Raw genomic sequence first — 23306 nt, 5'->3', positions numbered from 1 at the left:
GATCAGTGTGGGATTCCCCCCACCCTATGGCGTGGTTGCATAGCCATTATCACCTTCTCCCAGGGGAGAAAATACTCCGCCACCAACATATGAGCCGCTGAGATAAAAATGGGGTGGGCAGGTGGCTAATGAGGAGACCTTGGGAGTGGTGGCATTTAAAGGGAAGCAGAGGAAGAGTCACCTGAGAAGAAAGGGTCGAAGGAGGAGGAAGCCAGAACAGTATCCCGTGATGGAAACCACAAGAGGGGAGTGTTTCCCTGGTGCAGAAGGGGCAGGGAAGATGGAGACAAGCAGTTGGAATTGGAGATGAGAAGGTAGGCCAAGGGGAACCTGGCATAGAAGCAGGCTGTTTGAATATCAGACACACTGAGACGTGACACGTGTTTACGACACAAGGAGCAATCCAGTAGAGGAGGGGAGCCCTCTGCGGCCTCTGTCCTCCCCCTTCAGGAAAGCAGTCAGCTCCCACAGAGCGAGGGGCAGCCAAGTGACAGACCAGCGCAGGCAGCCCTGTGCAGCTCCCCAAGTAGGCTTGTTCAGGAGACCGAAACCCTTGATCCCAGGAGGAACAGCAAATGACCAGGGAGATGTGCAGCTTGAGAGGCCTCAGGGGGCAATGGTTAACTGTTTTCAGGCGAAGGGCTTTCCTGGGACAGACGGAGCAGATATATTTTCTGGATCCAGAACTAATTAAAGAGAGAGAGAGAGATTTGAGTCGGTAATGGACAAAAATTCCTAAGCTCACAGCTACTACGAGAGGTAGCAAGCTTCTCGTCATCAGAAGTGTGCAACCAGAAGCTGGGTAATCATTTGGCAAGGCTGGTACAGAGATAATCCACAGACAATCAGGTGGGGGATTGGATAGATGACCTTGAAAGTCCGCTTTAGGCTTGGCAATCTCTAATGCTTGTCAAATTTCCCTGGTCATCTCAAAGGTTTTGGTGAAATGGTCAAGAAAGACTATTTTGGGATTCATTTGATTAAAGAAAATTCATGCCACATAATGCTCATGAATTTAGGAGCAGAAAGGGATGATATAACTTAACAAGATAGCACATCTAGTAAGTGTTGTAGCTCTTGGGAAGAAAATCACTGGCTTAGGCTTTGGATCAGTGATTCCTAGAAGTTTCCAAAGGTCACCTGAGGACTCCGTTTAAAAAAAAAAAAAAGAGAGAGAGAGAAAGAAAAAGTGCAGATAAGCTCTACCACTCCATTCTGATTTGGAATAGCTGGTTGGCCCCGGGGACCTGTATTTTAATTAATTAATTACTTTTTAAAGATTTATTTATTTATTTATTTATTTATTTATTTTAGAAAGAGAGCATGCACGAGCAAGGGGGAGAGGCCGAGGGAGAGAGAGAAGCAGACTCTGCGCTGAGCACGGAGCCTGACGCAGGGCTGGAGCCCGACGCGGGGCTCGATCCCAGGAACTGAGATCACGACCTGAGCCCAAATCAAGAGTCTGATGGATGCTGAGCCACCCAGGCACCCCGGAACCTGCATTTTAATCAAGCAACACTCCCCCTGCCCCAAGAATCTAAAGTGGCAGATCCCAGGACTCCCCTGTGGGAAACTGAATGAAGATAATGGCCTGAGAACAAGGATCCTCTAAGCGAAGTGCTTGGTAAATCTCAGTGTGCTGCGCAGATGGGGAGCTAGGCTCAGCTGTGTGGGGGGCTTGCTGGGCAAGTCAGGGTGTCCTCTTGGACTGACTCCCAGGTCCAGTATTTCCCCACATCACTGAGCAGACTAAGTGGGAAATTTTTCAGGCCTTAATCTCATCCATTCGCACTACTCCCCTCTGTGGGGGCTAGCACGCTTGAGTCATTGCCTCAGTCCCCCAGCCTGTAAAATGAAATAGCGACAGCTTCTTGATGAATGAGGTAGAGCGAATCTGCAAGTGGGTGGGGCTGGAAAACTCTGGGAATGTGCCTCCCTCTGCCTTGTTCAATGGATTCAGAATGCAGCCAAGATGTAATAATGGGACCAGCTTTGCCTTCCCGCCTGGAACAAACAAAAAAACAGGCAGAATACGTGAAGCAGCAATTTTAAGACACTGGACATCAGGCAGTGAAGGACAGTGATCCCCGAGACTGAATGCTTTCTCCTCACTATCAGGAGCAAGGCAAGCATGTCTCCTCTCACCACTTCTATTCAACATTGTAAATGGCCATTGAAATCAGAGAAAAAATAAAAGCCATCCAGATTGGAAAGAAAGAAAACTGTCTTTATTCACAGATGATATGATTATCTATATGGAAAATCTGATAGAACCTACAAAAAATTATAGAACTAATAAGAGAGTGTAGCAAGGTATCTGATACATGATTGATGTACAAAAAATTAACTATATATACTAGCAGTGAAAAATCAGAAATTAAAATTTTAAAATGCCACTTGCCATCAAAAAATAGGAAATACTTAGGGATACGTCAGACAAAGGATGTACAAACCCGTACATTGAAAACCATACAACATTGCTGAGAAAAAGCAAAGGAGAACTAATAAAGAGAAAGAGAGAGAGAATGTAATCATGGGTGGGGACACTCAGCAATGTTAAGACGTCAGTTCTCCCCAAAACTGGTCTGTAGTTTCAATGCTATTTCAATCAAAATTCCAGCAGAACTTTTCTACAGAAATTGGCAAACTGACTCTAAAATTCATATGGAAATGGAAAGGACCTAGATAGAATACCCAAAAAACACCTTTGAGAAAGAACAAAGTAGGAAGACTAATACTGTCTGATTTCAGGGCTTCTTATAAAGCAACAGGAATCAAGACAGTATGGTATTGACATCAAGGCAGACAAATAGATCAGTGGAACAAATAGACCACAAATATATAGATTACAGATGCAAAGGCAATTCAGTAGAGAAAGGATTGTCTTTCCAACAAATTGGCGTTGGAACAATACCATGTGCAAAAACAAAACAGAAAGAATGTTGATTTATTCCTTGCACTATGTACAAAAATTAACTCAAAGTGGATCAGAGACCTAATTAGAAAACCAAAACTAGAGGGAGACAAACCATAAGAGACTCTTAATCTCAGGAAACAAACTGAGGGTTGCTGGAGTGGAGGGGGGTGGGAGGGATGGAGTGGCTGGGTGATGGACGTTGGGGAGGGTGTGTGCTATGGTGAGCACTGTGAATTGTATAAGACTGATGAATCACAGACCTGTACTCCTGAAACAAATAAGACATTATATGTTAATTAAAAAAAAAAAAAAAGAAAGAAAAACCAAAACTAGAAACCTTCTAGAACACATAGGATAAAAATCTTTGTGACCTAAGGCTAGGCAATTATTTCATATATACAGCACCAAAAGCATGATCCATAAAAGAAAAAAATCTGATAAATTGAACTTCATCAAAACAAAAAACGTCTGCTCTTGGAAAGACACCGTTAAAAGAATGAAGTGACAAATCACGGACTGGGAGAAATATTTGCAAATCACACCTCTGATAAAGGGTGTGTATTCAGAGTATATAAAAAAACTGTCGGGGCACCTGGGCAGCTCAGTTGTTAAGGGTCTCCCTCTCCCACTCCCCCTGCTTGTGTCCCTTCTCTCGCTGTCTCTCTCTGTCAAATAAATAAAATTAAGATTTTATTTATTTGACAGAGAGAGCACAAGCAGAGGGAGAGGGAGAAGCAGGCTCCCCACTGAGCAGGGAGCCTGATTCAGGACTCGATCCCAGGACCCTGAGATCATGACCTGAGCTGAAGGCAGCCGCTTAACCGACTGAGCCACCTAGGCGTCCCAAATAAATAAAATCCTTAAAAAAAAACCTGTCAAAATCCAGTAATGAAAAAATAAACAATCAAAAAGAAAAAAGAAATAAAATAAAACGGGTAAGAGATCTGACGAACCCTTCACCAAGGAAGAAATATAGATGGCAAAGATGCATATGAAAAGATGCTCAACATCATTAGTCGTTAAGGAAATGCAACATAAAGTCACATTGAGATTCTACCACACACCTATTAGAATAGTTAAAATGAGGGGCACCTGGCTGGCTCAGTCGGAGGAGCATACAACTCTTGATCTCAGAGCCGTGAGTTCAAGCCCCACATTGGGGGTAGGGATTACTTAAATAAGTAAAAAACTAAAAAAAAAAAAGAATAGCTAAAATGAAAAAGGCTGATCACAGCAAGTGTTGGCAAAGATATAGAGCAATAGAACTCTCATATTTCAATGGTGGGAATGCAAAATGAAACAACCGCTTTGGAAAACAAGCAGTTTCATAAAAAGGTAAACATACACCGACCACATCCAGCCATTTTACTCCTAGGTATTACCCCAAGATAAATGAAAATATTATGTCCATATAAAGATTTGTCCATAAATGATCGTAGCTGCTTTATTTGCAAGAGCCAAAATTGGGAATAATCCAAAATCCATTAGCAAATGAATGTGTAAGTGAAGAGTGCCTGAACTATCAGGCATGCTACCACACGGTAAGTCTCATAATAGTTATTCGGAGTGAAAGAAGCCAGCCGGACAAAAAGGTTGTATACCATATGATTTTATTCATATAACATTCTAAAGAAGTACAGATTATACTGAAGAAAGAAAATCACTGGCTGCCTGAGTATGAGGGGGAGACCTGGGGAGGGGTAAGGCAGAAGGATTACAGACGGGCACAAGGATACTTGAGGGTGGATGAATATGTTCACTATCTTAATTGTCATAGTTTCGTGGGTGTATACATATGTCAAACTTATGAAAGTATATACTTAAAGTATGTGGAACTTATTGTAGGTCAATTATACCTCAATAAAGCTGTTTTTAGAAACTCATGGAACTTAAGGGACACCTGGGTGGCTCAGTCGGTTAAGTGTCCGATTCTTGGTTTTGGCTCAGGTCATGATCTCATGGGTCGTGGGATCGAGCCCTGTGCCCAGATCCCCACTCAGCGGGGAGTCTGCTTTAGATTCTCTCCCCCTGCCCTTCCCCCTGCACATGTGTGCTCTCTCCCTCTCACTCTCTTTAAAATAAATAAATAAATCTTAAAAAAAACCTCATTGAACTTAAGAACATACACTTAAGATCTATGCATTTACTGTATGTAAATTATACCTTACTAAATTATTTTTTTAAAAGAGGATTCAGAGAAATCTCTTCTACCTTGACCTGGAGTTGCTCAGTGGCTCTCAGAATCCCAGTGATGGCCACCAGACAGTGCCACTTTGAGCTGGTCCTGGTGTCCTCTTGTCGAAAGCGTGGCTGGGCTATGTGTTTCTCCCCAGTTCCAACATCTGTGGTTCGGTGAGTCTAAGGATGAACGGAGAATCCTAAGCAAACAGTGACCTCAGAGGGTTAAACCAGACCAGATTTCTAGTCCAAACCCTGGGGCGAAGGCTGAGCCTCTTTAAATTCCATTCATCTATCCCTGCGTGTTTGCACAGCAAAGAACCCGTTGTGCTCGGAGTACTGATCTCAGAGGCGGAGGGGAGGCCAGGGAAGCTGGGAGATGGCAAATATTGACGCTGGCTGCCTGGGTTCTCCATGCAGGCTGTTGCATTCAATCCCCCCTACCCCCACCCCGCCGCAACCAGCCCCGCTCTGCTGATGCGAACCAGGGGAGGGGCCTGGCTGGCTGCCCTGGGCTCTGTGTCTTTCTGGACCCGGCTTATGGAGGATTGTTCAGGAGGTTGCTGTGCACCTGCTTCTTTCTGAAAGGAAGAACCGATAAACGAGAAAAGAGCAAACGCCATTCTGCCAGCGCCAGCCACCTCCCGTTTACAGGCTGCTGCTCCCTGGCCTGGGCTCCGGCTTTCTCGTCCAGGGAATCCGGGCTGCAAAAGAGCGAGACATCAGGGAGGGGCTGTGGCAGGCTCTGGATTTGGGCCTGTGCAGGTTCGATCCTGGCTCTGTGGTCTCAGGCAAGCAGCTTCGTCTCTCTATGCCTCTGTCAAGTGTGACTAACCAAACCAGGTGCCTGGGATGGTTGTGTATATTAGGGAAAATGAGATACAAGAGACAAGACATATAAAAGGTGGTGAGAGTGCTTGGCATGTACTCAGTATTGGCTAAATACTGCCTTTTAATATTCATTAAAGCCCTTGGCGCGGTGCTTGGCACTCCCCTTTCTTCTGCTTAAAGCTTTAATGTTTCCAAGTGGCATTCACATTCTGGATCTCTTTTTCTTCTCAATGAGCCCGCAAGATAGTTTGCCGATGACATCGTTCTTCCTGACGCCCGGAAGAGAGCCTTCTTTGCAGCCCCTCCTCAGAAGGGAAGAATCAAATGTGTTCCTCCTGCTGAAGACCTCTGCCAGCATCACGTAGCGTGCAGAGTCAAGTTCATTCCCTGCAGCCCAGCATCAGAGGCTCTTCCTCACCCTGAAGCCATGGGGTACTGTTTCACATTCCCTCGGCTCCCAGCCGCCCTCCCTGCACTCTTCAGCCTGGGCTGCCCTGGGCCTGCTTCCCACTGGGCTCCGTCATGGCCCTGCACGGGCATCACCACCACCAGAAGCTTCCCAGATCTCCCGAAACAGCGTTCAACAGCGGACTGCCGCAGTTGAGCCCCCAGACTCCTGGCTCTGCCCCCAGCCAGTCATGCACACTTCAGAAGGTGCTGGCCTCTCTACGTGTGTGCAAACGGTTACCCGCCTCGGAGCACCGTTGTGAGAATGGAGGGTAAAGCTCTTACCGAGCACAGTGCCTGGGTCCTAGTAAACGCTCAGCAGGGGCCAACCGTGTGCAACTCTGTGCACCTGGGAACCTGGCTTGTAGGTCCTGCCCTGCTACGGACACGCTGAGTGGACCGGGACAAGTTTGTTCCAGCCTTGCTTCTCCGACCTGTAAAATGAAGCATCTTAACCCCTAGGGGCCCGTGGGTGGGTTTGGTTGGGAGGGGAGGGTAAAATGACGGGCAACCAATGGCGCCCGTGCCTCGGGCACTTTTCTGAAAAGAGCCACTGAAGAAGCCCGGGACTGGAGGAGCACTGGGGCCAGCTGCCTCTCCCCGGCAGGGCCCATCTGCAGCACCAGCAGGAAGCGTTTTCCTGGCGGGAACCGGGCACTCTCCGGCTGCCCAAACCACTGAGGCTGACCGGTATGAGCATATGAGGGGCACATTCCCATAGCCCCCTCCCAGCAACCTTGTTTTCAACAACTAGTGCTCAGGGCATGGGGAACACGTCCCATCGGAGTGCTGGAATGAGCCTCTGGACCTTTTCTTGTTCCTCGGGGACCAGCTCAGCCCTTTATTCCCCTGGAGACTGGCATCCTGTTGGAGAAGGCGCACCCAGGGCGGGAGGACTGGTGCTCCTTCTTGGGTCTGGACTCCTCCACCTTCCCCTTCCCCCTCTTCCCTCCCCGCGCCCTGCTCCCTGAAGTCCCTGTTTTCCACCAGTAAGTAGCCTTTGACTACCCCCTCTGCCCACTTGGTCCGGGTGCTGGCATCTTTCTTAGACTAGTGTAATTAAAGGTCATTGTAGGTCCAGGATGCTTCCTTGCTCATTGCCCCTGATGACGCCCACTGCCCTTAGGAGGAGGTGTGACAGTCTGTGCCCTGCAGGATCACATCCTGGTTCACCTCCTCACCTCATCTCCTACTGTCTCCTACCCCCAGCCGATGCTTTGGCTACTCTGGCCTACTGCACATTCCTGGGTTGAGCTATACCCAGTCACAGCCCCATATCTGCATTCACATCGGCCCCTCAGTGGGGAATGAATGCCCCTCTCCTCTAAGTTGGAGGGAAGCTTAGCCACGGGTGACTGTCCCTCAGCCAGGATCCCTGAGGTACCTTGTCCCAGGAGCTGGTCCTCAGGTCATCAGGCTCAGGGACAGGATTGTGTCCTCACTCCCCAAAGGCACCTCCTTGGTGGCCTCAGCCCAGCATTCCTGCTACCCCACCCATCCTTTATGTGTGAGGGGCCTCCTCCATGAGACCTTGTGCTCCTCGTGTGCTGGGATCCAGGTCTCTTTGCTCCTGGGTGCCTGGCATTGCCTTGGCCCAGAGCAGGTGCATGGAGGCTGCTCAGTGAGGAAAAGAATGAACTAGAGCTCAACAGTCTCTCAGATGCTTATGTTCAATTCAAATCTCACCAAAGACTGCTATATTTTATTATTTTCAATGGGGATATATCTGTCTTCCTCAACAAGAACTCTCCTTTTGGCCAGATTCCAAACTCTAAGTCTCTTTTTCAGAATAGGGGTGGACCACATTCTGACCTTCAAATTTTTTTTAATTTTTTAAAGATTTTTTATTTTTTATTTTTTTATTTTCACATTTTTATTTTTATTTTATTTATTTTAAGATTTATTTATTTGTGGGCAGAGGGAGAGAGAGAATTTAAACAGACTCCACACTCAGTGCAGAGCCCAACGCAGGACTTGATCTCACAATCCTGAGATCATGACCTGAGTAGAAACCAAGAGTCAGACGCTCAACCCACCCAGGTGCCCCCCAAATTACTTTTTTTAAATACCCCACAGAAATTCTGTTCCTGGCCAAGGTATGATCCTATTGGGAGCAGAAAAGGCTTCGGAGCTGGGACACTAGAGACCGTGCTTGAGTTCCAGTTCCGGCACTGACTTTGCTGTATGACCTGGGCAAGTCATTTCTTCTTCTGGACCTCGGTTTCCTCATCTGTTTAAGGGGGATACCCATCCTTGCCTGTCTGGCTATTGTGAAACCGGAAAGTATTCAGATAAACGGCTCATTCACTTAGGCTTCCGGGACCAAAATACAGTCCCTCCCTCAGGAAGTCTGGGCTGTTTGGCTGGGCAGCTGGTCACGGGGTGGAGGGTGGGGAGTGGCAGGGTGAAGAATGGGACGGACAGAAGGGCCGTGAGGAGCCCCTCAAGCTGCTCTTTCTCCTGACCTTCTATTCTCCAGCTCAGAGCCTCCCGGGATGGCTTCCCATGGGCAGGATGGCAGGTGCCCTGCCTCGTGTGCAATCTCCTCTGATCGATCAGCAGGGCCTACTAGGATCACTGAGTGGAGAAAAATGCTAAGGCTGCATGTGAACCCAGCAATATCTGTCTTGGGTACCCAAGGAGGCAGAAAGTGGCATCCACTTCACATATATGTGCCATCCATAAGAGCTGAACTCCTTGGCTTGGTTTTATCTTTTTTCTAAGGGGTGACAGGGTCAGGATCTGGAGCCTGTCTTGGGGCAGAGGAACAGCTTTCTTCTGTGTGGCCCCAGAGACACGCCTAAAATCATGAACGCGGATCCCTTTCCTCTTTGTCAGGAGTGGTCTGACCTGGTAGTGAGCCCCTGACACTGGAGGCATTCAAGGATAGGCTGAACAACTTGAAAGCAGGAGAGGCAATTCTTATTCAGAGACACTGGTGCGCGGATCCCACTAGATGATCTTGAAGCCTCCTTCCTGCCCTCGTGTTCTTGCATTCGATGCTCACGTGACGCCTTATCAGTGCCTTTCCACCCTGCCTCGCACTCTGGCCGGGGGGCCCCACTCAGGGTCCAGGACAGGAGTACTCATCGGACCAGTCGGAGCAGTGCTGCACGAGGTCGCGGCAGAGGCTCCTGGGGATGCAGCCGCAGTACCCGAAGACGGTGGAGGGACAGCGCCACCAGCCCGGGCCACAGGGCGGGCATGCGGTCACTGTGGGCACAGCGGAAGGGGCGCTGCTGTGGCCGGAGCAGCCCTGGCTCCCCCCGGCCCCACCCCGTCGGACATGGCTTGACTGTATTCCTTATGCCCCTTTGGCAGAGAGAATCTGGACTCCCCAGATCACAGGCTGTGTGACCGGAAGCAAGTCTCTCACCCTGCCTGGGCCTCGGTTTCCCCCTCGGCTCAAGGTTGTTATTAAGGAAGATAAGCCAAGGGCCAGGCACACAGCCAGTGTTCGGATATTAAGGGGAGCATATTCTCTCCCCCAGCCTGTCCTCCCTCCCTCACGCTGACTCAGCCACACCAGCCGACTTACGACAGGCTCCTTGGGGATGCCTCACGGACTTCCCTCCTTTGCTCTGTACCCTGGGCCCCCCCTGTGCTTTCCTGCACGCTCAGCTTCTGCCTGTTGAAACCTGTCCACTCTCTAAAGCCTGCTTGAATACCGCGTCTTCTGAGAAGACTCCCTGGATTCTTACCTGCACCCCTCCCCTCAAAAAACCCCTCTCTAGGTCCCCAGCACGTCCTTTTGGCCTCAGCATGATGTTAATCCTGGGTCGGACACACGTTTGATTCCCTTCTGGCACCGGGCACTGGTACCAGTGCTCGGCACGTTTGTTGATTGAACAATGGGGAAGGAATTGAAAGGAAAGTCTGGGGCAGTGAAAGAGCTCCAGACTTGGAGTCAGGAGACCTGGGTTTACATTCCTGCTCCTTTCCTATCCCTTCTTCTATGAAGTCCCTTCTCTGCTCTGGCCTAAGTTTACCTACATATAAGTTTGGGGCTAGGGATTCCTGCCCTGCTTTCCTCACAGGGTGGTTGGGAGGTGCAGAGGAGAGGAGGGAAACCCATGCTGAAATCCCAGTTTGGCCTTGTACGTACTCCTTGCATGACCATCTGGTCCCTGGTTTCTTCATCCGTGCCCTTGAAGGTAGGTGCCCCACCACAGAAGAATAAGCCTCCAGAAGAAGCCACTTGGAGTGGTAGCGAGCCCTCCACCACTGGAGGCATTCAAGCAGCAGTGGAAAACTTCATGGAATGCAAGAAGGGGAGGCAGGGGAACCTCTGAGATTCTCTGGTCAAGCTCTGCCCTTTGGCCACTGCCTAGCCCCCTGCCCCAGCCTAGCCTGTGCCCAGACCCATACCTGGGCTCAGTTCATCTGAGCAGTCCCCGCAGTTGTTGGCCCCATCACACTTTTGGTCTGAGTAGATCCAGGAAGACGGGTCTCCACAGCGGGCGACGAGGAAGCTGGGGAGGCTCTGGGGCATGTCCCCTACAGTGGCATAGATGAAGCAGGGGGAAGTCCACATCTGGCCTCCAGACGTCTGTCTGGAGGTGGACTGTCCTGGCCACCCCCAAACCCGGGCTCACAAGGAGAAGGGCACAGGAGAAGTTTTCCTGGGGAGGAGGCCAAGTCAAGGCGAGAGGAGGATTCTTTCCCTGTCTGCCCAACAAGATGGCCAGAGAGCGCGTCTCCCTCGTTCATTCCCGGCTTAGCTCTGGGGCATGCCCGCCTCACACCATTGCTTGCACTATTCCTTCCTCCAGAAACGTCCTTTCCGACACCTCTCCAAAGCCATTCCACTTTCAAGGCCAGGCTCAAGTTCCTTCACCTCCAGGAGACCTCCTCCAACAGGAACGTAACAAGAATAAATGTGAAGTCTTGCACTTGGGCGCCAGAATGCAGAGGATGTGGGTTCACAAACTTTGTGAGAGAGGGAGTCAGGGCACTGTTCTTGAAAGTGGGTTCTGTGTGAGGCAGTGGCGAGAAGGGGCTCCCAAAAAAGAACACAAACTCAGGCCACAGGACGAGAGGCCTTTGGGAGGAGAAAAGCCTTTGTTCTTTGGACTAGCCAGGGCCGGCCAGAAATGTCATGGATACTTCTAGAGCCCGACCGAAGAGGGGGACAAGGGCAGCTGGGGTGTGTCCTGTGGTGTGCTGCTGGAGTGGAGAAAACCAGCCCCGAGGGGCATGACCGTAGGAGTGTGGAGTGTGGCCCTGGGAAGGGGATACTCACGGCGGGCAAGAAAGCAATTTTCAAATCCATGCAGTGCCCCCATCATGGGAGATAGATTCAAATATGGTTCAGCTGAGGGAACAGAGTTGGAGCCAATCAAGGATGCTACAGGGAGACAGCTCTAAACTCAGTCCACGGGAGACACTCCCGTGAAAACCATGTGATGAGGGGAGCAGCTGCCTCAGGCTGTAGTGAGCCCCCCCATCCCAGGAGTATGCAAGCAGATGCTAGGTGGGTTTGTTAGGAGACGATTTGGGCATGAGCTGTGACATGCACTAGATGACCTTTGACATCTCTTCTAGTCTAGAAGGTCCATGATGCAGTGACACTTCCCCCCTCCACTCCCCCACCCCACCCGCTCCAACTCCCCAGACTCTCTCCCTCCTACATGGAAAGTGCCTAGTCCACGTAGCCAGGGCTTTTCTCTCCTGGGCACTGTCAGGTCTCTAAGGTCTGGGACCCATTCAGTCACTCATTCATTCATTCACTCATTCATTTATTCTTTCATTCACTTCTTCCATCGTCCGTTCAGGGAATCATCTCAGAGACTCCTCTGCCAGGCACAGAGGCCCCCAGGTCAAGCAGACCAGGCCCACCCTCGAGGGGTTCACAGTCTGATGGGGGTGGCAAATGTGCCAATGTGAGTCGGGCTGGGGCACAGGGAAGCAGAGGGGCTATGGGAGCCCCGAGGAGGGACCTTGACCTACTCGGAGAGTCAGGGAAGGCTTCCGGGTGGAGTTAACACTTGAACTCTGCCTCGAAAGATGAATACGGGTTCTCTGGGGGGGAGATGCGCAGAGTGAAGGCCTTCCTAGTACGGGCACGTACGTGTGCCTGCGCCTGGGGCGGGCTGAGGACCCGTGTTCCTCGCTGGGGGGCCATACAAGCACAGGCCCGGGGACGGGAAGGCGTCTGGTCTGTCTGGGGACACTAGAGCTTTAGTGTGGCTGCAGGGAGAACTGGAGTGGGGGGCAACCCTGAACGGGCCCTGGAGGGGTCCCCTTGGGGCAGGGCAGGACTGAGCAGGTACTCACGGCACATGGCCTCGTCCTCGTCCTCGCCGTGGGCACAGGTGCGGACGCCGTCACAGACCCTGCTGGCGGGGATGCAACTCCTCCGGTCGTGGCACAGGAAGCCCGTCCTGTTCGTCAGCGTCACACAGGTCTGGGCCCCTGAGTTGGCAGGGGGAGACCCCAGAGGGTCAAGAGTGGTGCTCACAAATTCCCGTAACTCAGCCGCACACTGAGCTGGCCCGAGGGGCTGGGGCGGCCAGGAGGATACTGGGCTGGGTCCAAGCCCCCGCTCTACCGTTTGCCGACTGCGTGACCTTGGGCAGGTGCCTTGACCTCTCTGAGCCTCAGATTTCTTGTTTGTACAATGGGGACCAGAGCACACACCCCACAGGACTGCTGGGGAGCTTACATACAAGCTTTTGTGTGAATAACCTAGAACACAGAAAGTGCAGAGTAACTCACGGTTCCCTCCTTTACTGAGAGCTTACTGACAGTCTCCCAGAAGCTCCTGAGGACAGGGCTCCAGTCAATGCAGTGGTTTTAATAATGGTGGAGTTCCTGGTGCCAGGTCAGCTTGTCAGAAGCAATCTATTGGGGCCGGCTGGGGACCATTATGCCACAATCCGGACATCGGGGCACAACTTTACAGGCCGCAGAGCACTTTGACATTTGTATTCTGTTTCCCCAGATAGCTCTGGGAGGTGTCATCCTTAGCCCCATTTTATAGATGAGAAAAGTAGGGCTCAGAGAGGTGCAAGGCCCAGTCACACGGCTAATAGCCCCGGCCTGCTGACCCTGCTCTTCCCCAAGGCTGGGGCTGGCTCCCCAGTGTCCAGGAATGGTGGGCAGCTGAGCATCTTCCCTTCCATCCCACTGGGGGGGACACCCGCCCCCGGGCTGCTCTGAAGAATTAAAGGAGAGAAAATGGCAGACAAGGTGGGGAGGTCACCCTGGCCCCCCGGCTGTGCATGCCGGCTGGAGACGGGCTCGGGCCTGTGCAGGTGTGTTTGGGCGCCCACGAACCGCCTCCCACCTCCCAGAGCGGTTTCGGCTAGTGAGAGGGGGGCTGAGTCTCAGAGACATCCCCGCTGTCACACATACATACACACACGGACACGCATGCACACGCACAGACGTGCACACTCATGCACACAGATACACACTCTCACACAGACAGGTATGCACACACAGACGTGCGCACACACTCACGGGCACACGTGTGTGTGCACATGGGCACATGAGTGCGACTCCTCACGTGTTCACTTCACTCGGTGCCCATGTTCTTGCACAAGGGTGTAGAGTACTGTGTTTACCCCTTGCTCCCCCTTGTCCCTTTCTACCCCCCACCTGGCTACAGAGCCATCTCTCAGAAAGGACACCCCACCCCCAGCTGAAGCCCCTGCCCGTGGCGCTCGGGATGGTGACCCTTTCCCAGTACAGCCTTTGAGGCCCTGGGCACCCGCCCTGCCCACTGCTCTGGCCCTCGGAGCCATTGGCCTCCTGTGTCTCCTCCTCACGTTTCTTCCCACCCTCGGGACTCTGCACCTGGCCTTCCCTGTGCCTGGAGGCTTTTCCTGCCACCCCGCCACCAACCACTGGCCACCTTTTCTGCATGGCCCCGCTTCCTTTCACTTCTCAAGCTGCCCACCTGACTCCTAGCCTGGGTCAGAGCCCCTGTTCAAGACTCACAGAGCCCCTATTAACCCCGCCTTAATGGGCTTCTTTGATTAATGTCCATTAATCTCCAAACTATTAGTTCCATGAGGCAGGACTGCAGGGATGGACCAGACATGGCCCTGTCCTCTGGTGGAGGCAGACACACAGATGGACGGCACCCCCCAGGAAGTGTGGGGGCCGTGGGGGCCAAGGCACGCCGCCCAGCCTAGGGGTCAGGGAAGGGTTCCTGAGGAAGGTGACATCAGAGCTGGGTCCTCTCGATAACTCATATTGCAGATGTGCAAATGGCAGCTCAGAGTCCTGGATGTGTCTCATCATGGAGAAGCCAGCAGTGTTAGGCTTCCTTATCACTCTGGGGTCTCCATCCCCTCCTAGCAAGCCCGGCCCACCCTCTCTGGACCACACTGACCTGGTGTGCGCGGTGGGAGTCCAAGGATGGTGACCAGGGCGATCAGGGCTGCGAGAGTCACCAGCAGGAGCAGCAAGAAGGCCGAGAGACAGGCGCCCCGGCGCGAGCAGCAGAGCGGGCCGCAGCCTACGTGCGGGGTGGGAAACCAGTGGCCACCAGGGATCCCCCTTGCCCACCCCTACAGATGCGCCTCCCCACCTGCGGGGCTGGGGGCAGGAAGGCCGCCTTGGAGGAGCGGGCTCCTGAGCCTTCCATGATGCTCTTGGTTCTGCCTGTGGGCCCACCTCCGCCAAGCACCCGTCCCTCGCCCGGGCCAGTGGCTGGTGAGTAGCAGTTGGGATGAGCGTCCGGGTCCCTGCATCATGGCCCTCACCCCGCTGTCCTCCTTCGAGGACTTCTCAGGAGGCCAGGAGAAATGGACACCTGCTTAGTGAGCTGCCGCCTGGAGAAAAACTAAAGCAGGCCCTAGATAGCAATTGCTTTTACTTTTCAAAAACAACCTTTATTTTATAGACGAGGAAACTGAGGCTCAGAGAAGAAAAGGTCCAGATCACCTCGTGCAGAGCTGGACACGAGTCAACGCCAAAACCTTTGAACGATGCCAACTGACCGTCCAGTCTGGAGCCAGCTGATGCTGGTTGGACTCCCAGCTGGATCACACTGAGAAGTCACTTTATTTCTCTACGTCTGTTTCCTCATGTGGAAAGGCGGGGCGGGGCGGGTGGGTCATAATATCTACCTTAGGGCTGTTGAGAGGACTAAGCTAAGCTAGCGAACCGGTTGGAACCGTGCTTGGCACATAGTGCTCTAAAGGTTTCAGCTAGTAGGCCGCGGGGGCCGGAGGGAGGGGCGCTGGGAGCCGGGGGGCGGGATTTCCACAGGCAGGGCAGGGAGGGGGCCGGGGGAAGGCATTCCAGGGACAGTGTGTAGGAGCGAAGGCCTGGCGCAAGGGTGTGGGGAACTGAGCTGAAAACCCGCCACGCCCACAGGGCTGCTGGTGGCTCCCCGGTCGGTGAACACAGGGCCAACTCAGGTAACCAGGGAGACAGCGTGGAGCCCAGGCATTCAAGCAGCTGCTCCTCAAATATTTGTGCAGCACAGGCTGTGGGGTGGGGGGGGAGGGGAGGGTCCCAGGGGGGGACCTGAGACAGGACTGGCAGCACCGGGCCCGGGCCCACGAAGACGCCGCTCTTTGGAGCTCAGAAGCCCTTCGGCGCCGGCCCTCCCTGGACAGATGGGGGAAGGAGGATATTTGTCCCACAGCCATGCCCAGCAGGGAGCTGTGAATGAGGGCACAGGCACTTTGCCACCAGAGGAACCCCAGCTTGAATTTGAACTCCATCTACCTCTCCCACCTCCCAGCTGCACGGTATCCCAGTTTGGCCAAGCTCCCCAAACTCCCTTAGCCTCAGCTGCCTCATCTGTTATTGTCTCCAAATAGGACCCCTTCTCAGAGCTGTCCCGGGGACTGAAAGAGGCCATATGCTGCCCAGCACAGACTAGGGCGGGGCGGGGGGGCGGGGGTGGGTGTTGATCCTTTATAGCTGATATTATTTTTATCTACCTCTGGTTCTCTTTCCTCATTGAAATATGTGGGCCACGACAGGGCATACAGTAGATGCTCAATAAATGTGTGTTCCTTCCTTTATTGCATAAAGGCAAAGCAACCTGTCCTGGGTGCATGGCGAGTCAGTGGTACACAGTAGGTGCTCACTAAGTATGTGATCCTGCCTACTTGATCCCTCAGAGGGACAGAGAATGGCCCGGGTCACCCACCAAGTCAGGGAATTGGCTCCCGAGCTCTTTAGGTCATCGTGGAAACTGTATGGGGTGTGTGGGAGGCTGCACAGATAGGTGCTCAACAAATGCAGGGAGCGAAAGAAGCCCCCTCTTAAGCAGGTGACTGTCAGCCCGGCGGCCAGGAAGCTGGGAGCAGACATGTCAGTGTGGAGGCAGAGGTCTGAGGGACAGTGGGGGCCTTAGGGAGCCCTGTTCATGCCTCTGTAGCAGCGGCCCCGCCTCAAGGGAGCCCCCCGGGAGCTCTGCCCTTTACCTTCCCCTCCAGGGAGGGCTTTGGCTCCAGCAGCACTGTCATTGCCGTCTCCCTGCCCAAGAGAACAGAGGGAGGGGTGGGCTTAGGTGGGCGGAGGGCCGGCCTCTGGGAGCCAGACAGAAGGCGTTTTCTGAAGGGTCGAGGAGAGCCTGGCGTGGAATCACGGGCCGCACGCCTGCCAGTGTGCTGCGCGCCTCAAGCCCACCACGTGCGCTTCACGATTGCACCCCTTCGCCTGGACCGTGTCCTCTGCCCGCAATGCCCTTCTCCCCACTGTCCACTTGGCAAACATTCATCCTTCAGCCCTGCTCAGGCTCATCCTTGGAGGGGCTTTCCTTGATGCCGCCCCCCATAGTGCTGACCGCTCCCGCCCCTGGCCCCCTGTCCACCTGGCTCTCTGGCCCCCTTCCAGCGCTCGCCACCCGAACTATGCGGCCGGTTCACCTGCTGAGTCCCCTACAACCTGGGAGGGAGCCTCCAGAGCAGGGGAGACCTGGGCCACCTCAGCGCCTCCCCTTTTTACTTAAGCCCACTCTTTGTCCCAGGGTTGGCTCCCCCAGGTTGGGGAGCCATTTTAAAGCAGCTCTTACCTGGGGGAAGATTTTGTTCATGTCTCTGGCCTCCAGCTCCCAGCTCCAGCCTCCCGGCACTGGGGAGCCCTGTGCAGAGAACTCGGCACAGGTTCTTGCCCCGTCACCAGGGGCAGCCTGGCGGAGGGAGGACAGCAGGCCTGGCCTGGCCACACCCTCCCTGCGGGCAGTCCCCTCCCAGGCTCCTGCCTGGCCCTTCCCCTCCGCCCTCTGATGGAGCACTCCAAGGTGGGGATCCTCCTGCCCACATTACCGACAAAGAGCCTGAGGTTCAGAGAGGAAGATACTGCCCCTAGGTCACACAGTAGGGAGGGGGAAGCGGGGTTCGGATCTGCTTTTTCCTCCACACCAGTGGTGAGACCGGGGGCTCTCAGACCCCTCAACTGCATGAAGATCCAGGCAGAAATACCGAGAATTAATGTTTTAGTGGCTAAAAAACAGGAATCATTTTCTTATTGGTCTATTCAATTTAATAGGTAATCTATGTGGAGAGAATATGCATTTTCCACTAAAATTAAAAAGCAAATATAATTTTAAATTATTTTCTTTTAAAAAGTGGCCATGTGCCTTTTCATCTTTCCGGGATGGTGCCCGTGGTGGGGAAGGGGCGGGCGGGTTGCTCACCTGAATAACCCTTGCTACCCACCCCGCAGGTGGCAGCCTCATCCCACTGCTGAGGAGACCAAGGCCCTGGGAGCTCAAGGGACTGGCTGGAGGACCAAAGGAGGAGAGGTGTCCACCTCGGAACTGAGCGCGGGGCCTCCAGGGAAGGTCCCTCTGCAGCCTGTCTCTGACGCCCAGGGGTTGCCCTGGGATATGAACTACTGGGGCCCCTGAGGTGGCGGTGGGATGGATCAGTGCAGGAACAGCCCTCCCGAGGCAGCAGCCCCGGGAAGGGCTAACCCCTCAGCCAAGAGAACCGGTTCTCCCGAGGGCCCTGCCACTGGCGCTGGCGTGGACAAGTTGCTCCCCTTTGCTGAGCCTCAATTCCCTCGTCCATAAAATGAAAGGATTAGACTAGATGAAGGGGGCGTCTTGGGACTCCCATAATCAGACCATAAGACCAGACTGGAAGTAGGTTTAATTGAGAGTGATCCCTGGAAATGACAGCTGGGGAGTGAGGCGAGTGAGACAGGGAAGGGAAGGACCCCATAACTGGCATGTGATCAGGCACGTTCCCGCGATGCGCAGATAGAACTTTCTCCTGCCAAGGAATTCCAGGAGCCAAGGGAGAAGGCGTGCCTCCGAGTTACCCGCCCCCTGAAGGTGAGGGCACGGGGGCGGGGGGGGGGGGGGCGATGTGCTTGTCAGCTCTTGCTAGTCAGCGGCTGAGAATTGCCGGGGGTATGACCTGCCGGCTCCGCTGGCCTGCCGTGGGCGCCGAGCTGCCTGTCTTGGCCGTGGCAAGCCCGGCTGACGTGCCCTGAAGTGGAACGGGTTGGGGAGTGTGGGCTGGACACCCCACGGCATCTGCCAAAGATGCGAACTAGATTTCATCTTGTACGCCAACGGCAACTGATGGATAGAGGATGTCCGCAACATGGGGTTCAGGAGGATTCTGAGGTCAGGACTCAGGGTTTTGTGATTGACTAGAGATGTCTACCATGGGTTCCCTTGGGCAACCCTGCTGAGCTCCCTTGGCCTTGGCTGGGGCCTGCTCGAGCCATGCCCGGGTACACTTCTAGCAAGAGCGGGAACTTGGGTGCTGACAGTCCAAAAGGCCCCCCGCTGCTCGTTGTGTGACCTCTGAGCTAACCTCTCTGAGCTTCAGCTTCTCACTTACCTCTCTAAACTCCTTTTCCATTCATTCCTGAAGAAAGGCAGTGCCCCAGTCAAAGGACCTCTCTGTCCTCCCCACTCCATACCCAACGCCACACCAGGTCCCCTCTGCCTATTTGCTTTAACCTCTCCCTTCTTCCCCTCTTTCCTCCCCTGGGGAAAAAAAGTCCCCAAAACTTATTACAGAAAAGTAGGAAAAATTAGGTAACAAATAATTATGTATCTACCCTCCAGAGTAACAAATGTTAAGATTTAGTCATTTTTGCTTTAGCCTTTTTTTTCTATTAAGTTTAGCAAAACGTCACCTGAATAACCCTTGCTACCCACCCAGGCGGGTCTTTTCTTCCCAGGCGTCTTTTCTTCCCAGTTATGTTCCCTTCCTTCTCTCCCCAGAGTCAACCAGTTTCCTGAATATGCCGTGGACGCTTCCAGGAGCTGTTGCTCTCTCAAGACACACAGACACACACACATAGAATCACACGGTAGGGGCACCTCGATTTTAGCAGAATTTGCCATGCCGTTCTTCCAGGGGGCCATACCAATCTGCACTCCCGTTAGCAGCGTGTGAGATTTCCATCTTCATTCTCCCTAGCCTCAAAACGCTCAGACTCTCTGGCACCTGCGTCTGTCTGGTAGGTGCAAAATGGTGTCTTCGGGTGCGGGTGGTTTCATTTGTTCATCTCTAGTAATTACTATTGCTACGACTAATCACTGACAAGTATTGAACACTTACTTTTACCACACGCTGTACCAAATGCTTTATGTATGTGAACTCATTTAGTCCTCCCAGCAACAGGATATGGGGACTATGATCTCCATATTGTTTCTGGGGGCCTTGGTTTGTTTATAGTTACAGAGAGCTGCTAGGACTGCTTCTTAGTCCAGGGCCCAACTCTGGGTTAGAGAATGCTAACCGGCACCACCATTAGATGGACCCAGGGACCTCCTTCCAGACGTGCCTAGAGGTGAGGCCTGTCCCTGCCTCAGCATTTATCACTCCTCCCCTAAGCCTCCCATAACTTGGGAAGCCCTGACTGGTGTCTCTCCTCTCTCAGACTGTCTACTCAACTCTAGAATGGAACTGGCGGGCCCCAGCCTGCTTTCCTAAAGGAATGTGGTAAGCACCCATTTAAGGGGATGGTGAGACTGCTCTAAAGGGCTTGGCGGAGGGCACAGACAAACACCATCATGACAGATCTAAGCAGACACTGTTACAAGATAGCATTACAATATTGTTTAATGCAGATGATCCAGATTTTATCGAAGTTTACACACTTATGCATTATGAACGACAGATGCAGGGTTCCAGCAATGACTGCATGACAGTATATCTTGAGGTAACATTATCGAGCTTTTGTTGTCTAATCAGTCACTGATTTCTTTCCACCCAAGCCTTCAATTATTGCTGTCCCAATGTTGCAGAACAATTCAAGTATAAAAAGCACACAGGAAACAGTAAAAAAAAGAAGAAAAAAAAAAGGCCCAAATAATTTAGAATTGAACAAGCAAACAAAAATATTTGCTCCTAAAATGACAAAGTAAAACTGTTTGTGAACTAACTGGAATTTAAATAAAAACTTTAAAAAAAAATGGCAAAAGTTAGACAACCTCTAAACCAAGGGTTTAGTGCACTTGAATGGGAAAGAAATAAATCTTTATTTACACTAACTTCTAACTGAAATATAGCATTTCCTTCAACTATGAATGTAGGCCACAATCGACAGTCTATGAACAGTACCTGCGACTTTGTCACCAATAGAAACCACAGAGATTCAGATATCATATTACAATTGTTGCAGGTTATTTCGAAATAATAACCTGAAATTACTTTGGAATTACAGAGATTCTAGAACTACCACTAGACCTTAATTTATGTGTTAATAAAGAAGTACATATATACACAACCACAAAATCTTAAAAATGCCTTAATAATTATATTTTAACATAATTAGTTTCCTTTGCAGTCCTTCATATTCAGTGTTATGCATCTAAAAACATGATTCTGAGGAGTCCACAGGCTTTATCAGATCGCCAAAAAGGTCCATGGTGTGAAAAAGGTTATGAACACCCTCTCTCAACAAGTTAAGTCATCAACGTCACAGGAAGAGAACACTTAATTGTGAAGTATATGGAGCTTCAACAATCACAAATTTGAGAAAAGGTATATAAACTATGCTTCCCAATCTAATTATTGCAAGGAGTCGGAAAATCCACAGATTGTACAAGCTAGCTTCTCACAGAAGTCCACATTTTCCACTATTTCATTCTTTTATCTCTATTACTGTACACACTTCTACCCCCGGACTCTAGTTTAAAACAAGTAGTCAAGGAAAGAAAGATTAAAAAGGTAGCTCAGATGTTGATGATACTCAAATATAAACATGACAATCTTAGGAACTGGACACCTGGTGGGAGGGGCTCAGGAGCACACTGGCTTCATAGAGGCTGGGTTGGCAAACCTAGAATTTGAGCATAGTGATAAGTGGACCTAGCATTGTGGTTTAAAAATTTAGCCCAATATAAGTCTGGTAAGAAGCTTGGGCTCCACAGAACCGCCTTCCCAGTCTGCTTGGCAACACTTAGATTGTGATCAGGACCCTGAGACCAGTCCTAGGATTTACCATCCAAACAATAATGTAGAGGGATAGAGAGACTTACAGATAAGGGCTCAAAAATACATATGAAGTAAAATGAAATAGTATTGGGCATTAAAAAAAAAAGAACTCTGGGAAGGGAATGGAATTTCCCATTTCAGTGTGCCTGGATAAGTATACAATTTAACAGATCTTAGAGGTTACTACAGAACTGGTACCTTCAGCTTCTGAACTTGCCCTTCTGGTCTACCTCCACATTGTTGGCAAGTGAATGGTTCTAAAACACTGTAACTCTCTTGCTTAAAACCTTCCTATGGCTTCTATTGTGCTCAGGATCAAGTCCAGGTTTTATAAGGTCCTTTATTATCTCGCCTGCCCAGCCGCATCTATTGCTATGCTTTTGCATGTTCTATCACAACCTGCTAACCAATTTGCTGTCCCCACCCTTGAGCTTCTAGGTCTTTCAGTGCACTCACACTGCCTGGAGTACTTTTTTGACTTTCCCTCCTCCTCCTCCAGGTTTAAGCTGCGATACTACTTCCTCCCATAGGTCCTCCTATGTCCTCCCATACTACTCTATGCTTATCTGGTCATAGACCTTATCACATTAATAGTCCCCAGACGTTGAGCAACCATTTTTGTTTGTTGCTGAAGTCCTATCACCCAGCACAAGGCAGGGCACTCAGGCTCTCAAGTGGTTGTTGGATAGTTAAAACTGTGAATCTGGAACAGGATACCTGCGCAAAATCCCCACCATGGTGTGGTGGTATGGGGATTCAGATGAGACTTGTTTTATAGTTTGCTCCAAAAGTGGGGGGGGGGGGGCTGGTTAATTTTATCAGAAAAGGTCTAGAAATAGATCAATAGATCAATAATTCTAGATCAATAATTCCCAATATGTGTCCTAAGATACTTAAGAGCCCATAAAAATCTTAACAGCTATTTTATATATTTCAAAAATCACAGTGGAAATGGCACATGTATCTAAGATAAAGCCAGACCAATAACATAGGATAAAGTTGTTTGTTTTTGGCTGCACTATCAGAGTAAAAATAGTAGATTTCATTCGATGATCAGCAGCTCAGGTTGGCTCTTAATGCATGCCACCTCTCTGAGACAATATTCATAGGCCAGATAACCTGGTAATTTCTGACTTACTGGAAAAATGTATCATAAATAAAAGGGTCTATAAAGTTTTGTGAAAAGATTGGGAATCTTGGGCCTAGATCATTCACTATGGTGGTTACTGCCATCTCTGCAACTGTCTGAATTAGTCTGTCTCTTAGACCAGGGACCTGATCCAAGGACCTTCTTGGGAGCCTGGGAGGTTTGAACCAGAGACTCAAGGGTCTTGACAATTTGCCTAGGACCAAGATAAGATTCTCAAGAAGATGCTGTGTGGTAGGAAAGCAGGTGCTGCCTGTCTCATGGAAACAAGTGAAGAGGGACCCAACCAAGAAGGGCTAAACTTTAAAAGAAAGGACTGGTTTTGTTGCTTGTGATGGAATTTTAGGGTGGTGGTGAGTTTTCTGTTTAAAGTAAAACTCTTCCCGAAAATGTCAGTCTGGTTTAATCA

The 23306-nt window shown here is 51.2% G+C and overlaps 1 protein-coding gene across 3 annotated transcripts; it reads right to left on the bottom strand.

Moving 5' to 3' along the window:
- Positions 1 to 9437: 9437 nt before the first annotated feature.
- LDLRAD1 (low density lipoprotein receptor class A domain containing 1) lies at positions 9438 to 17378 on the bottom strand. 3 transcript variants are annotated; one of them, XM_036107456.2, is made up of 7 exons: positions 17358 to 17378; positions 16768 to 16819; positions 15138 to 15140; positions 14715 to 14840; positions 12650 to 12787; positions 10742 to 10870; positions 9438 to 9586 (listed from the first exon to the last, which is right to left on the bottom strand). In XM_036107456.2, exons 1-7 carry the CDS (start codon positions 17376 to 17378, stop codon positions 9438 to 9440), a joined length of 618 nt encoding a protein of 205 aa, XP_035963349.1. The 3 variants fall into 3 exon arrangements, with proteins under 3 accessions (XP_035963349.1, XP_035963350.1, XP_035963351.1); XM_036107457.2 differs by lacking the exons at positions 14715 to 14840; positions 15138 to 15140; XM_036107458.2 differs by lacking the exons at positions 12650 to 12787; positions 14715 to 14840; positions 15138 to 15140.
- Positions 17379 to 23306: the final 5928 nt, after the last annotated feature.

The sequence above is a fragment of the Halichoerus grypus genome, chromosome 5 (genome assembly GCF_964656455.1).
Source record: "Halichoerus grypus chromosome 5, mHalGry1.hap1.1, whole genome shotgun sequence".
Lineage (NCBI taxonomy): Eukaryota > Metazoa > Chordata > Mammalia > Carnivora > Phocidae > Halichoerus > Halichoerus grypus.
The sequence above is the reverse complement of the archived record's forward strand: the minus strand, read 5'-3'. Positions and strand labels throughout refer to the sequence as shown.

Excerpts from the sequence above, each read along its gene's own strand:
- LDLRAD1 (XM_036107456.2), bottom strand. The coding sequence starts at position 17,378 with ATGAACAAAATCTTCCCCCAG. Across the intron at positions 12,788-14,714 it reads ACTCCCACCGCGCACACCAG|GGGCCCAGACCTGTGTGACG; the intron begins GTCAGTGTGGTC and ends CTGCCAACTCAG. Across the intron at positions 10,871-12,649 it reads CGAGGACGAGGCCATGTGCC|GGGACATGCCCCAGAGCCTC; the intron begins GTGAGTACCTGC and ends ATGCCACTGTAG.